At 43.8% G+C, this 15,766-nt stretch overlaps 1 protein-coding gene across 2 annotated transcripts in view; it reads left to right on the forward strand.

The window, feature by feature from the left end:
* Positions 1-5,509: 5,509 nt before the first annotated feature.
* Positions 5,510-15,766, forward strand: part of bcl11aa (BCL11 transcription factor A a) — a 49,201-nt gene continuing 38,944 nt past the window's right edge. Inside the window, exons 1-2 of one of the 2 annotated variants that reach the window (XM_058056007.2) lie at positions 5,510-5,875; positions 8,245-8,697. In XM_058056007.2, the coding sequence (XP_057911990.2) occupies positions 5,821-5,875; positions 8,245-8,697 (508 nt within the window). In that variant the 5' untranslated portion in view covers positions 5,510-5,820. The remainder of the gene's footprint in view (positions 5,876-8,244; positions 8,698-15,766) is intronic. The other variant, XM_058056016.2, reaches the window with a different exon arrangement.

The raw sequence follows: 15,766 nt of genomic DNA on the forward strand, positions 1-15,766 counted from the left end.
GAATTAGTGATTTAATACATCAGTGTTGTGCGCATATCATAGAAAAAAAGTTAGGAGTTATTATATGTTGCAGCTAAGAGAATTAATGTCCCATTAGAACACATCTGCTTTGTGACAATAAATGATGATTGCTTCACTGTGAATATGTTTCGAATATGTAGCGTACTATAATAATAATAATAATTAGAATAATAAGAAGAAGAAATAAGCCCGTTGGATATGTTTCAATGGATGAAAGGAACTTCAATTCCTCTTTTGTTCGGTTTTTCAAAGACTAAGTTCTGAACTTGACATCTCATATTTCCCAGCATTATTTCGTCTTTGAAATCATCACGAGTTCCAATGCACCTCGTGAGCAGGTTTTTTTTTTGCAAGCAAACTCGTGGAGCCACGTGACTCAACCCCCCTTTCTAATAATAATTATTATTTCCTCAACTATCATCAGGAGCATATTTGTCCATCAAAAAGAATGATTCCGTGGCTGTGGTTTTACAGGGGGACGTGCGTGTGTAAACAAACACGCAGAGTGTAACCTATAATTGCTCAATTATGATAATAATATGTCCTCTCGGGTCTCCAGAGACGCACAATGAACACACAAGTCGAGGAGTCAGATGGCATTAGACGCGGGGACTTTGCCAGTAATGGAGGCTTTCTGGTTAAGAGGCAGACTGAAACAGAAGGGTGTCATGTCAGATTAGATTTGTTATTTCCCCCCTCGGTGTTAATGCTTCGAGAGGCCCCCTACTTTGCTTCAGAGCCCATTAGAAAGTGGCGGCCGTGATGCAGCCGTCATTACCGCGCTGTTCCCCCCGCACCGCCGCTTAATCTAATTAGCTGCTTCTTGTATTGATATTCATTAAAAATACATGATTTATCACTAAGATCTCCCAGGGACGACCTGAGCAGCCTTCCCAAGGTGGAAGCGGCGTTCCACGCCTTCCGTTCATTCGTTTGGATTGCTGCTCTTCCCTGGAATATGGACGATTATCTCCATATTTAATATGACACTCTTTTTTACCGCTATACGTAATAATCATATGAATATTTCTAATAGCTCTAAATTCATAATTAATAGTATAAATTGGGAGAAAGTGTATTGATCGTGTCGGGTGTGTTTTTGAAAAACAAATTGGACTTTAAGGAAGTTGTTATGTTTGTCTTTCAAGGGAAAAACAGCCTGCTTTTAAAATTCAATATTTTTTATTTGTAGGATTCGGTAATACAAAAACCTATTTGAAGTAATTTGATTACTATTGCAAAGTACAAAAAATCTTAAAAAAAACAAACGAGTAGCGATAACTTGTACTCATAGCTACATTCCAATATATTATTAATCATTTTTGATTATGATTTCAGTATGATTCCTGAAACAAAAAAAGAAAGCATTTGAATAAAATAACTTGTGTTACGAGTTTATAATATAATAATTCTTAACACAATAATGAACCTATCCACCGTGGATGTCCGGTTGACGCTGCGGGCCCGGGCCGCTTCAACACTTGCAGCTTATGGCCACAAGAGGGCGCCGGAATCCATGTTTGGAGCTGTTAAACGCCACCTCAGCAGGATGCCCACTATTGTCCACTCTGACTTTATCAGCACTTGGAAGGACGTTACACGAGTTCTTCCTCACTCAGATAAGTCTTTTAGACGCTACGTGGGCCTTTTTATTTTCATTCAGAGACCTCATTTGAGAATATAACTGCAAAAATGTTGGACATGCACTAGTCAAATAAAAATATACCCACTTCACTTAAGCCTTATCATTCCAACACCACCGTGTCCAACATCAGCAACGCACTATAAGGTCCCCCCAGACCAGCACTTTGCTGCCTTTATAGACCTCTTACGCATATATCCGCAGCACTGGGCTCCATACTTGCAACACAAAGGTCCCAGGCGTATCATTCGCCCCCGTCATTCATCTTCATAACAACCAGTTAGTGTAAAATTAACAACGACTTAACTAACGGCGGCCATAAACGTGGCGGTGCATTAGAGGCAGATGGATGGTGCTGATGGAGGCTTAATAGGGAGAGCTGGGCCCTTCTCAGGTGATGCTGGGTGACGCCAATGCAAGGCAAAGTGCAGGGACTTTTTTTTTATTATTTATTATAACTTGCGTATGGATAGATGGAAGGTTTTTGGGTGAACCTTCATCATGTCAAATGATTTGCATTGTGGCTGTCTCGGTTGTCACGTCCATGTGCACACAAGGTGTGTGTGTGTGTGTGTGTCGCAGGGGGGCGGGGGTCTGGTAATTTGGTCTATAGCTGCGTAATCCTGCCTGATTTCATCTAATACCACCCGGCAGACGCGGCGACGTGCGCGCACATCCCGCGACGTGATAATAGTTGCTTGTAAAAATCCAGCCTGCTCCCGTTTTTGTAAATCTTTTAGGATGGAAATTGACGGTGTGTGTGTGTGTGTGTGTGTGTAGATATATGTCTGGAAGTGTGAACATGAAATTCCTCTGCTAAAGCCAAAGACTGGCTGTGACAGGGATTTGAAGCTCTGCATTAGAAATTAAGACGACACCTGAAACACGGGTGGGGAGTAATTTAACATATTGCTTGGAGCTGTTTTTAGAAGCGTGTGTCGTAAAAGAGAACACTTTTGACAGTAAAATATCCCAAGCAGATTAATGATAAACGTATGCGTAAAAAGTACGCATTGTAAAATTGGGGTCCGGTTCTGCAACGAATTGCACGCATTTCACATTGGAATAGTAGCCCATTTTAATGTAGAATAAACACATTCTTCATTTTTAAATATCAATTCAGCACGTTTTAGCGTGTAGTCTAGTTATTATGACACTGGGGTTCCAAAAAGCCCATAAAAGTCCTTTAAAGCGTGCGAATTTTGGGGGGAGGATTTAAAAACAATCTAAGCAGCGACCCGAGAGACTAAGAAAGAGAAATGAAGGTGTGAAGAAGACGGGGGTGAACGGGGGTGGGGTGTCTAGGAGCTGATTTATATGAGGGGCCCCCTGGTCATTTCCATATATTGAAATGCGCCCCCAGTTACTCACTTTCCCCGGAGCTGTCGTGCATGCAGAGGAAGGCGCGCATGTGACCGTCACCGGTCTACAAACACACACACATACGCACACACACATGCACAGCTGGATCATGCATGGACATCAACCAGCAGCGTGCGCGCCTCAGTATTCCAAAGTCTGATTTATGATTGGCGACGAGCTTCCAGTTTCCATATACAGCATATAGAGACACCCCAGGGCGCGCTCCCTGCTTTCCCAGCTTTGCATGCTTTGACCAAAGCGTGTGCACGTGAGTGCGTGTGTTTAGGGAGGCAAAAAGACCCCCCCCCCACACACCCACCCACACACACACACACACACAAAAACTAAACTATAGAGAGGTCACGGTTGAATTTGGACAGTGGAAAAAACGATGCCCCCTTTAAGAGTGGCTACCAATTAGGATGGGTCCTTAAAAAGTATGCCCCCCCATCTTTACGGGTTTGAATGTGTAAAGAACCCCCCCCCCACACACACAGTCATGACAATTCAGGAAATATGATAAAGCCAATGCAACTCCTATAAGAAAGGCTTTAAGTGGATATGGCAGCCAAATATCACATTTTATGCTCATGAAAATAATTTTAAAAATATATAAAATATATATTAAAATGGTAAAAAAAAATCGGAGCCCTTCTTGTTAAAAAAGCAAATAATCTAATATTTTAAAGCTGCACGATAAATAGAAAGGGGGCATCTTAGAGTCTCCAAAGAATCCAAATCAATAACAAATATGACTGAAATCCGGATTCCTACACTTCCAATAGTTTCAATGCAATGAACGTGGATCCAGTACATCGCCTGCTGGCGTATAAATCATAAAAATCATAGAAATCATAGAAATACGGCCAAATGAGAATAAATGCAATTTATCTTCCAGTTGATGCGTTCATGAACGCGTTAGAAAGATCATGCACTTTTTCATCCTTTTCATAACGCGCGGTTACACCTATATGGACGCGCATGCACGCGCCTGCGTCCCGTGCAAGCCATGCAAGCAAGTTCCAACCTGCAAAATATTTCACTCACTGGTCATGCATTTTTCCCCCCTTTGACGTTGAACCTCCTCCTCCACTCCTCTGGCGACTCTCTCTCCTTCTCTGCCCCCCCTCCTCGTCCACCCCCCCATCCTTCTGGCCTGCCTCCCCACACCACCAACACCCCCCAGCCACCCCTCCCTGTATTAAGTGCGCGTCCTCTTCGGTCAGTGCGCGTATCTCCGGCTCTGACAAGCGAGCGCCACTCCAGGCTCCCTTCGCCAACGCCGAGGTGGCTCGCTCCATCGCTCCGTCTTCTCCGGGCTTGAGTCGCCGCTTCTGAGCCACTCATCCCGGTGTGCTCCTCTGCAAGAACCGGTGTCTTTCCGCCCAGTGTCTCCTTAGATGATGCACGCTGCATGAGTACGCCTTTGCTGTCTTATATTACCAAACCCCCTTTTATTACAAGAGTATTTACAATCTCTTCCCCCTCCTCTTCTTCTTCTTCTTCTTCTTCTTCACTCTTCCTCCTCCTTCTCCCCTTCACCACCCCCACAACCGACGCACCCTCCCCCGTTCCTGCTCGAACCTGAGGCAAAGCTGAAACTTCTTCCAGCTTGACCGCGTCACAACAGACTGGCCCATGTGGCATGTCCACACAAGTGAACAAAAAGTGATTTATGAACATGACCCAGACATGAGATGCCATAATAACTCAATAATAAGTCAACTATAACTATATATGAATTATAGCTATGGCGAAATGTGAATATTTCTGATAAGATTGATAGAAATGTGATTATATTTATATCTTATTATTATGCGTAAAAAGCCACCCAATGTTAACTTGGTGGGTTTGGATGTTCGGGCCATTACGCATTCGCCTGAACTCTAAGTTTTTCAAGTGTTCGGTGCCAGCGAGACGCGCACGACGCGCGCACGCAGAGGACTCGGTATGTGTGCGTAAAGTATGTGCGGGAGTATCATTCCCGCCCCACTCGGCGGCTCCTCTTGCCCTGTTTCACGTCCACGTCCCCCCACACCCCCGCCCCCTTTCGCTCTCTCTCTCTCTCTCTCTCTGCATATTGCTTTCATTATACATCTCTCCCCTCTCTCTCTCTCTCTCTCTCTCCCTCTCTCTCTCGCTCTCCCTCTCTCTCTCACGCACACACACATCCTTCCAAGTGTGTCTTGTCCGGCCCCCCTGATCTCCGTGTCCATTGGCTTCCACCGGGTCTATTTCTCGTGTGCAGCCCTGCCCCTCCCCTCTTCAATGATCGTCCATTGGTGTTGTTATTGCGTCCCTCCTCCCACTCCCACTCCCACTCGGGTGCCGCGGCCCTGCCCATGTTTTTGTGCGTCGGGTGTCCGTCCACCGCCTGACGTTCAAGTTCGCCGGGAACGTCACGTCCGTGCACTTGAACTTGCACAGCACAGAGGGGGTGGGGGGGTTGAGGGGAGGGGTGGCGGTGGTAGGGGGGGGCGGGGGGCGGCGGAGGGGGGCTTTTGCCATTTTTTTTCCATCTCTCTCCCCTCTCTCCTCTCTCTCCATCCTCACACACTCTCTCTCTTTTCTCCGCTCTTCTTTCTCAAAAAAGCCATGAAGGCGATCCCGCGATCCATCTTCGCCTCCTCGCTATATTTGTAATTTTTTTTTCATGATCTAAATGATTATTTTTGTTGTTGTTCGTGGATGACGAAGGCACCGGATGAAGACATTCTCTTGTCCCACCGGAGTTTCCTATGCGTAACGCCGGCTTTCCCCGATGTGATCCGCACTGAGCGCCGCCGCCAGCCACCATGTCTCGCCGCAAGCAAGGCAAACCTCAGCACTTAAGTAAACGGGATTTCTCGCGTAAGTACCAGAGCCAGAAACACAAACGTCCGTGCACTGAACACCTCGCTCAGCTCACCGACACCGGGGTGTATCCGCTCGGACCCAACTGGACCCGAAAGTGCAACACATTAGCGCGCATAAAAGCGACAACAAGTTTGTGGCTCTTGTTGCGTATGAGCCACAAACACGATAACGTTTGTTTCCTGCCCCGGTGCCCCCACGGTGGGTCCGGTCAGCGGAGGCGCGCACACGGCGCCTCTGACCCGCAGGAGTCGGCGCACTCTCTTGCATGCACACTTTGGTGGACGGATCCCCTTCCTCTGTGTCATTTTCTGTGCGTGTAACTCTTTCTATTTGGGATGATGTATTATAAACGTGGATTGGAGGTGGAAATTGAGCTTTTGAAATTATAATATTGACATTTAGTTGAGGGACTTTCACGCTTGGAGTTCCAAGACTGCAACATGTTTGTATTTCCTTTCATATCTATCTTTTTTAGTACAAAAAACAAATGAAGACAAGTCATATATATAGTAGCTGTTTTACATACAAGTCCTCTATTACGCACGAAGACCTCATGACCACTTCAGCTGTAATTTGTTGTCTTTAATGGCCTTAAATGGGCATTTAATTGTAATATATGACGTGGGGGGGAAATTAATTTGTTATAGAATTATTACGAGTCATGTTGTATGTCAACGGCTCTCCTAAGCAGTAGTAAAAAAACACATATTTGGGTATTTTTACGCATCAGTGCTTGATTATGTTTTGTCTTGTTGACTGGCTGTCGCTCATTCAGCTGTTAGTTTTTTTTTTGGTGGAGGCGTGTGGGGGGTGGGGTGGGGTGGGGTGGGGGGGTGCAAGCTGGGTGACAGTCACCATGGCGATAAACTGTCGCTAGGAGGCAGAGCACGATCATAAAAACCCTGCTCATAGCTTGAACTTCATCACTTTCACTGCCGTCGTCCCTTTACATACTCACTGGTGTAGACTGGGGGGGTTGGGGAGGGGGGTGAGGGGCAGGGTAGAGGCATTAGAAGCCCCCCCCCCACCACCACCACTACCACTATTACCATTGCACACATCACTATCATAATGTTTAGACGTTGTTTTGAACATAGTACAGGAATGCATGATAATATGCATTGGCATTGGTTACTATTTAAAACACGCCATGATGCTAAAGTTATTATATATTATAGGATTTTTGACAGCATAAGAACACAAAAATATGGATATACTGCTGTATTATGTAAGAATTAAAAATCATTAGAAAAAGTTACTTTTTCAAGATACTTTCATTTTGATTGTGTATTGATTTCCAAATACCAGTATACTTGCTGGTGCACTTGCTGTTGTATTCATACATATTACATAAACCGGACACTTTAAAAATGGCCAATATGATGGATTTACGTCCGGCTTGTGTTGTTACATCTGGCCTGCCTCTGTGTCTGTGTCGCCATCTAAGCTCCTTCATGTAGTTGAGTAACGGGCGCCAGGCTGCTAACCTGAAAGTTAAATCAAAACGGTTGAGGGGATGGAGGGCGGAGGATGATACCGGGGGTTGCAGGGAGTGCTGAATTTATCATGTTATCTTCATGTCCCAGTTTGTGCGCAGATGTGTGCAGGAGTGCAGCGTTCAAGTGATAATTCCTGGAGGGGATGAAGTCCACATAACATAAAACACACACACACACATACACACACACACACGAAGGCCTGCATTCCTACACACACTCTCCATCCAGACAAAATCTGTACCGTTCACCCAGACGTTGAAAATTAAAATCTATTTTTTGATCCTCAGTGGTTTCAAGTTCATTAAAATGTGAAATTGGGCGGCCGAGTAAAGAAGGTCGACATGCGTTATCCAGCGTCACACTCCTCACCTTCCACTGGAAGATCTCCTTTAAAAGAAGGACACTAAAGGATGCGTCTTGAATTGAGGCAGCCGCTGTGTTTGCACACGTCTCCCCCGTTGCAGGACGGTGCACGTTTGACAAAAGCCTTCTTAAAAGTAGTCTGGCGTCTATCCGGGTGAGAAATGGAGTTGAATGACGCGTTTTTTGTGTAAGGCGCAGTGCCCCGACACACACTCTGTACACACCTTGAACGTGTTTGTTATGCTTTTTCTGGCAAAATGCAAATAAGCATCAATTCGCTATTATTGGTACATGAACTGTATGCAATGCAACCAATGCAGATATGATAAAGTAAGCATCTTTTAAGTTGTTCATTATGGGACAGAAGAAGATTACACGTATGAACATTACACTCCATTTCCTGAGAGTAAGACTCACCTTCTAATTTCCTCCCTTTTACTCACTCTGCCTCATTCCTCCCACTCCTATTTCTCTTTCTTTGCCCTTTCTCTTCCTTTCCAGCAGCCGATCCTCTATCCACGGCAGTCGTCTCATCGGAGGAGCTGTCGGAGCGCTGCTCGGAGCACTCGGAGGAGAGCGGCAGCCTCAACGGGCACCGCCCGGGCTCAACCGCAGGCCGGCTGTCCCGGCTGGGTCACGACCCCCACCCCTCGCCGGAGCAGGACCTGCTGACCTGCGGACAGTGCCAGGCCACCTTCCCCCTGGCGGACATCCTGCTCTTTATCGAGCACAAGAGGAAGCGATGCCACGGGCCACCCTGTCTGGCCGTGGGCCGAGGGCTGGACAAGCCCCCCTCCCCGTCCCCGGGCCTGGCCTTGACCCCGTCGCCCGCTTTGAGCTCTCTGCGCAGCCGGAGGCCCGTGGAAGTTGGCATCCAGGCCACGCTGGCAGACGACGACGATGACCGTTTCTCGTCGCCTCGGGGAATCTGCCCCAAACAGGAGCTTCTCCCAGGTAACTTGCTGTCACACCTCCCATGATGCATCACCACTCGCTGGGTTTGCACGCCGTGCCACGGAATAGGAAGCAGTTCTTGTGAGGCCTTTGTAGTGGACACTTAGGTTAGCTTTATGGGTATCAATGAGGAACACAACTCCGGTTTCGATTCTGAATTGACTCCGGATCAGTTCCAACATATTTCCTGATGTGTGTGTGTGTGTGTTGTAGCGTTGCTTCACCTAACTGTGGTGTAAGGAGACAAGCCCAAACAGGCCTGAAGTCTTGCTTTTCTGCAGATGAGGGTTAGGATCGACACCGGGAACAATGTGCTTCTGTCTTGTCACATGATCACATGACCCGGTGCGTTTGTGGGCCTCCTGGTCAGTGTATTTGCGCACGTTTAAGTGTGTATTTATGACTCCTTCAGAGTAGTGTAGCCTCTTCCTGAGTTTGGGCGAGCTGAGTGTGTGTTCTTTTATAAAGTGTGTGTGTGTGTGTGATCGCTTCTCTTTTATGTGGCCCGAGCAGATGTGTCCGCTTGGTGTGGTTTCCCTTCTTCCATCGCCACATCTTACCCAACTAAATGCAGCCCGCCGCTCCCCTTTACGGCTTTAAACGTCTCCTTCTTCTGCTGCGTACCAAACCTCGTAGGTAAAATAGATTTGTTCTCACTCGTATCTTTTCCTTGCCAGTCAATCAAATCCCAAGCAAGAACGGCAAGGGAAAAGCCAGCCTTCATTGTGCTCCGAGAGGAAAAGTCACTTATATAAAGCATCTTAACACCACTAATTATTTGTTGCGCTGCCATCTTTTCCTCCCTGTGCATTTTAATTAGCAGCAGTTTTTAGCAGCCGCCTGTCTGTACCAAATGAGCCCGTGCAGAAAGAGGATGCAGATGAAATAGAGCAGTGGAAAGACACAATAAAAACACGCACGTTATCATTTTGCTCTTTGAGTGCGTCTCAGGACTCCTAAGTGCTCCAGTTTGTGTCCCATTTAGTCCCTTTTGGCGTGTGCGTGTTTGTGTGTGTGTTTGTGCGGAAATAAAACCACAAAGCAGCTGAGTTGAACGCAAACGAGGAAAATTATTGACAGACAAGTCGCGCGTTTCACCTCTGACCTCTTCTGCATCTTGGTAAATCTATGTCTGCGTGAAAGAGGGTGTGTCTTTGGTGTGTATATTTTCACACACACACACACACATGCACATGCACACATGCACACACACTCACCAACTCAACTGGGTTATTAGAGACATTTACATCATAATGCCGGTGTCTGCCTGCTTCAATAGCGGTGTGTGTGGGAACGTCCTGGTATGAACAGCTGTACACTCAAACGGCTGAAGAAAACAGGATAACTGTGTTGGATTGCAGAAAATATTTTGTATTTTATGCAACAAATCTCAACCGCATGTTCGATATTAAAAAAAAAAAAAAAAAAAGAACACATCTACTCTTATAATAAAAGCCAGTGTTCCCCTTCCTGCCCCGTCGCTTTCATCCTAATTGACCCCAAACTGTCACGGCGAAGTAAATATGTCACCGAAAAAATCCTGCTGTAGCTTCAGCCTTGATTAGGGCCGCCCAACATTCCTAATGACAAAGCAATGAAGAGAGGGGGCGCTTATTTATTCATGCTGACTTGTTGTGTTCAAGCCGCATCTCTACTCATTATATTTCTTCTTACAGCAAATCAAGCCACTCAGACAATAAATGAAGTCTATATTGGTCAAACACATCTTTTTAGTGTCGGGGGTGACTATTTAAAATATAGCATTTTTTGTACGAAAATGTGTCCGTTTTACAGCTGCAACAATCAGGCAACAAAGTATTTTGGGATTCGAGTCAGTCTTTGTTGATGTAAAAATGTAAATATACCCCAATTTCAGCCTCTAATATGTGAATATTTTTTATTTTCTTAGTCATCCATGAAAGCAGATGTATTTTTGTGTTTTTGGCAAAAACACATCACACTCGTGGCTTTGACTTTGGGAACATTTTTGTGTCTTTTCCGCTACCAAACCAGGGAATCTATGGCTCTGGAGCCGGATATGGCCTTTTTGATGACTTCATCTGACATTTATTTTTTTTTCAAAAAAATAACATTAAAAATGTAAAACTTTCTTATGCATTTTAATCCATCCATCCATTGTCTACCAACCACAATGTGGGTGGCCATAGCCAATGCCAATTTGGATATTTTCCAGGTCGGGCACCGAAACTTTATTATTACTGAATAGTGCGTTAGCCTACCTGAGTCAACAAGAAGAAGGAAAACCATTCACTTGCACCACAAGTCACATTTATTTATTTTTGGATAGTTTCAATATAACATTGTTTTTAAAAAACTAAATTCAGAGACGTAACATATTCTAAAATTATTGGTGTTCTTTACTGTAGTTCTATTAAATGTTGAAAAATATGATATAACTCTACTGGAAATGCATTTTAAAATATGAGGCTTTCATGGTTGTTCAAATGTTCCCGACCACAGGTCTAGTGCCTAACCCAGGGTTGTCCAAAGTGAGGCCCCGGGGCCATTTGCAGCCCAAAGCTGTTTTTTTTATTGGCCCTTGGCACGCTCTAACATGGAAAACTATGTGGCCCCCAGTCGGAAAGTTTGCCCCCCTTTGCCTAACCAATTCCTCGATTAATTGAAAGATGAATTGACCAAGAAAACAACCATTAGTTGCAGCCCAAGCCCAAATATCACATATTATGATTTGTTGTCGTAATCATTTAAAAATGTCTGCAGTCATTCCTGGAAATGCGATCCATTATTAAAGCTTAGACTTGCATTTTTTTTGTAGCATGTTTTTGTGTTCCGAGTCTGTGCGTGTTATGTGATGGCTCTCCGGCTGCTTGTTGTGAAATGTGTATCTGTGGTCAGAGTGCGACAATGATGCTCCAGCTGCAACGCTCCGAAGAGCACAAAGCGTCCAACTCGTGCTTGGCCGCCGCTATTTGCATATCAAAGAGCTGCGGCCGTGGAGAGGATACATTGCTTGTGCGTCTGTGTGTGTGTATGTGTGTGTGTGTGTGAACTGTATAAGCAAATCAGTGATCAGTGATGCAAAAAACAGCATACCTCCCTATCACCCCCCCCTCACACACACACACACACATTATGCACTCTCTCTTGCCCATTTATTCTATTAATCCCTGACTGAGATGAAAATTGTGATTATAATCCCTCAGGCGCAGTTCATTCAAAAAAAAGCATTACTAATGTCTCAAAAGAGAGGGCTTTGCATGTGTGTGTATGTGTGTGTGTGTGTGTGTGTGTGTGAATGACCACATCTCACCTCAGCATGACTTTGATCGATTATAAAATTCTTTGTTTGATAATTGAATATCATGGATTGATTCGTATGAATATGATTGTAGTCCTAATAAGATAAATAAAAGCATTCCTCAGTAACGACGCGTGTTAATGAGCTGAAATGGAGCCAGAAGAAACAACCGTTCATCCCGTTGACCAATCACGTTATCGGCTGACAAACTGCGCTACACTATCAATATTAGCTCATTAGCGCAGACATTATTAGTGCTTGCACAGATGAACTCCAAAATGTAGCGAGACCCTCTTCAAAGTATCAATGAAATCCATTAGCATGACACTGATAACTTATTCCCATTCCAATCCCGCCAACATGATAATTGTTGCGTGTGATTTATTGTTTAGTAATTATCTCATCATCAAAGCTAATGCAGCTCACCTCAATACATATTAGTTCATCTCCAAGGCCCATTTATTTTCTTGCTTGATGTCAGATCTTATTCTCAACCTCATTCCTCTCTCTCTCTCTTTCTCGCCCTCTCTCTCCCCTCCTCTGCCCTGACTCTTACTTTTGTTTTTTGTTTTTCTTCATTTCATTTTGTTTTTTGACTCCCGCCTTCATCTCTGCCCTCCTTGCGACAAGCACTTGATGTAAATCCTGCACTGCAGACGGAAAATGAAGCCCTTTGCTTGTGTTTGGTGTGCGTCTCTCACGCCGCGGCGAGCCTACAAAGAGATTTCACACACAGGCTGCCATCACTAATCTATTGTTGGCCGCTGTTTCGTTCTTTTCTAACATAAGATTTATTAGCGGGCTCAAGTGCAGCCTTTTGGAGCTTGAATCTTCTCGTGTGGTGACGGACAAACTGTGGAAGGGCTTGGAATGAGTTGGAAATATAGAATGCATGAAATGTGACACATACAAACTGAATGCATATTTGCATTTGAAAATAACATTGGCGTTTTCCGGGAAATTCCCGAAAGATGCCCTCGCAGATTGCTGTGGCTCAAACGTGGGTACGATCATCACTGTCACCCGCGGTGCCGTGGAGGATATTGTTTTAATGAAATTCACTGAAAACTATTCAAATGCGAAGGTGATGGGGAGAGAAGGGAGAAATATGGGAGTTTCCCGGTGGGAAGGTTGAAAGGTACGGCGGAAAAAGCAGCAACTTGCTGGTGAGGGCAACACATGGACAAATTGTATTGCAATTTATATACAGTATTTGTGTTTATCATTGTAATTCCTCAAATGTATGAATTAGAGATGGGCATTATGGAGTAATTTGTCTGAAATTAATAACAAAAATTTCAAAAAATGTAATAACTAAGCCATATTTCCAAAGACATGCCCCCAGGATTTTGACTGCTCTTTCCTAAATGACACATTTTCCAGCAAAAAAACGGCTACATGAAATATAAATATAAATATAATGCACTCAGAAGACGCATTCAAAGATGATATGTAGTATTCTATACTGGTCACTCGGTGTCAGTATTGTTACTGTCATGTTGGAGACACACAAGCACCAGACTTGATAGCCTGAAGAACAATCCTTCATTGCAGGTTTGAATGATTGATCTCACAACAGGCACAATAATCCCGAAGACGGGCTACCTTTTAGCTTTAGCTTGGTTTTATTTATGTATTAAATGTTGTATTTTGTTGTTTTGGAGTGTAAAGGCGACTATAGGGTTGTTATTTGATGTCTTGAAGGCTTCAAAAAGAGTTCAAAAAGAGTTAAAAAAAAGAGTTCAAAAATAATAATAATAATATATATGTAATAATGTTAAAAAGTTGTGTTGTAACTATAAAAATATTCGATTTATAAAGAAGTACCGTATTTTCTGGACTATAAATCACTCCGGAATATAAGTCGCACAAGGCCAAAAATGCATAATTAGGTAGAAAAATAACCTACATAAGTTGCACTGGAGTATAATTCGCATTTTTTGCGGGTAATTTATTTTCCAAACTACTTCAAAACAGACATTACGTCCTCTTGGAAGGCAAGTTCTAACAATAAAAGAATAGAGAACAGGCTGAATAGGTGTAAGATATGCTAACACAATGCTTATTCAGCTACACAAAAAAATAAACAAACACAAAAGGTGTCCAGTGTTTATGTAACATAAACAGTTTTTTCATGTATAAGTCGCTCTGGAGTATAAGTCGCAGGAACAGCCAACCTATGAAAAAAAGTGCGACTTATAGTCCGGAAAATACGGTAATCAGACTTTATTATGGTCGGGTCTGGAGCAAGGGATTACGTTTTACTCCAAGACACAACTTTCGGACCTTTCCTGTGTGGCGTTTGAATGTTCGTTCCTTCCACTATGTCCACCTTCACATTGATCATAGTACCGAGAGAAGATCTGGGTGCTACAGGGTTGCTGCCCACACATCCTGGGCAGCCATGTTCGCTCCATCTGTGACAAGTAATCCGTAATAAAATCCGAAGACAAAAAAAAAAACACATAGTAGCAATAAAAAAAAGTCTGAAAAGAATGACATCGCCGCACTCTTTGATTGACAGCTGATCCCTGAGACGACATACCACAGATGGAGAGCGGTTGGTGGACCACAGCAGACCTCCCGCATATAAAACAATGACAAACACAGATAGATATGATGCTAGTCGGCGGTATTTACCCTGGCGTCTGCGACTACTCCAGCACGCTACTCGGCATTGAACTGATGAGGATTGTTTATTGATCTGATTCCTTTGTGTTTATCTAAGCAATTCGGTGTCCACGCTACATTTACTCCTCGTGGCGAGAGGGAAAAGCGTCTGTTTTTGGCTCACTTGCTGCTCACTGGGTGTGTTTATTTCCACACTCACACTCATATATATACACACTCCGCACACTCAGACTGCTCACGGGTTGCACATGTTACTCTCTTATTATCTTGAAGGCTTCATAAAAGTGTTTATACGCTACAAAGTTTATTTATATATGCCACTGGATTACAGAGCACTCGTGCACACGCACACACATGCACTTATCAACGCCTCCTTTATTATGACCGACGCTGTCTGAATACCAGAGTGTGTATGATTGTCAATATGAACACAGCAGATCCTTTGCGAGATTGAATGTGTGTGTATATATGAGAGTGATGCGTTTACTGACCTGTATAAATGACGCGGACACACCTTTGTGTGTGACAGAGTGAGTTGGGTTTGATCTTTTACTGTGGCATCGTGCGTGTGTTCTGTTGTGTCTCCCATCTTCCCATCTGCACTCCACGTCCTTCTCAGCGGTAAATGAAAAGTGCGTAAATTGCCATAAAAAGTCGGATCCATCTTTACAGCGCCATAACAATATCGACTTAGACGCATGTTCGACCCTCATTGCAAAGTTTAGAAGTTTGGAAACTTCTGTTACTGTTTTTTTTTTTTATGGTTTGTACATGGAAATGAAAAAGATTGTTTGCAGCAACTCACCGCAACAATCTGGATATGATTTCTATGATTTACTAAGTAATTTACTATTGATTTACTAATTTTTATGAGTTATCATTACAGATTGTGAAATTGAGTACATTACTATAAACTGTTATCTACAGTAATCCCTCATTTATCACAGTTAATTTGTTCCGCGATAAGTGAAGTAGGATTCCTTATTTGTAAATAGAATTTTGTCGTACTTAGAGCAAAGAAAACCCGTTTATGATTTTCTAAATCCAATTTCTAACATTGTTAGAAACATAACATACATTCATTCATTCATTTTCTACCGCTTATCCTCATGAGGGTGCTGGAGCCTATCCCAGCTGTCTTCAGGCGAGAGGCGGGGT

This window comes from Doryrhamphus excisus, linkage group LG10 (assembly GCF_037039965.1).
Source record: "Doryrhamphus excisus strain RoL-2023G ecotype Guam linkage group LG10, RoL_Dexc_Guam_v1.1, whole genome shotgun sequence".
In the NCBI taxonomy this organism is placed as follows: domain Eukaryota; kingdom Metazoa; phylum Chordata; class Actinopteri; order Syngnathiformes; family Syngnathidae; genus Doryrhamphus; species Doryrhamphus excisus.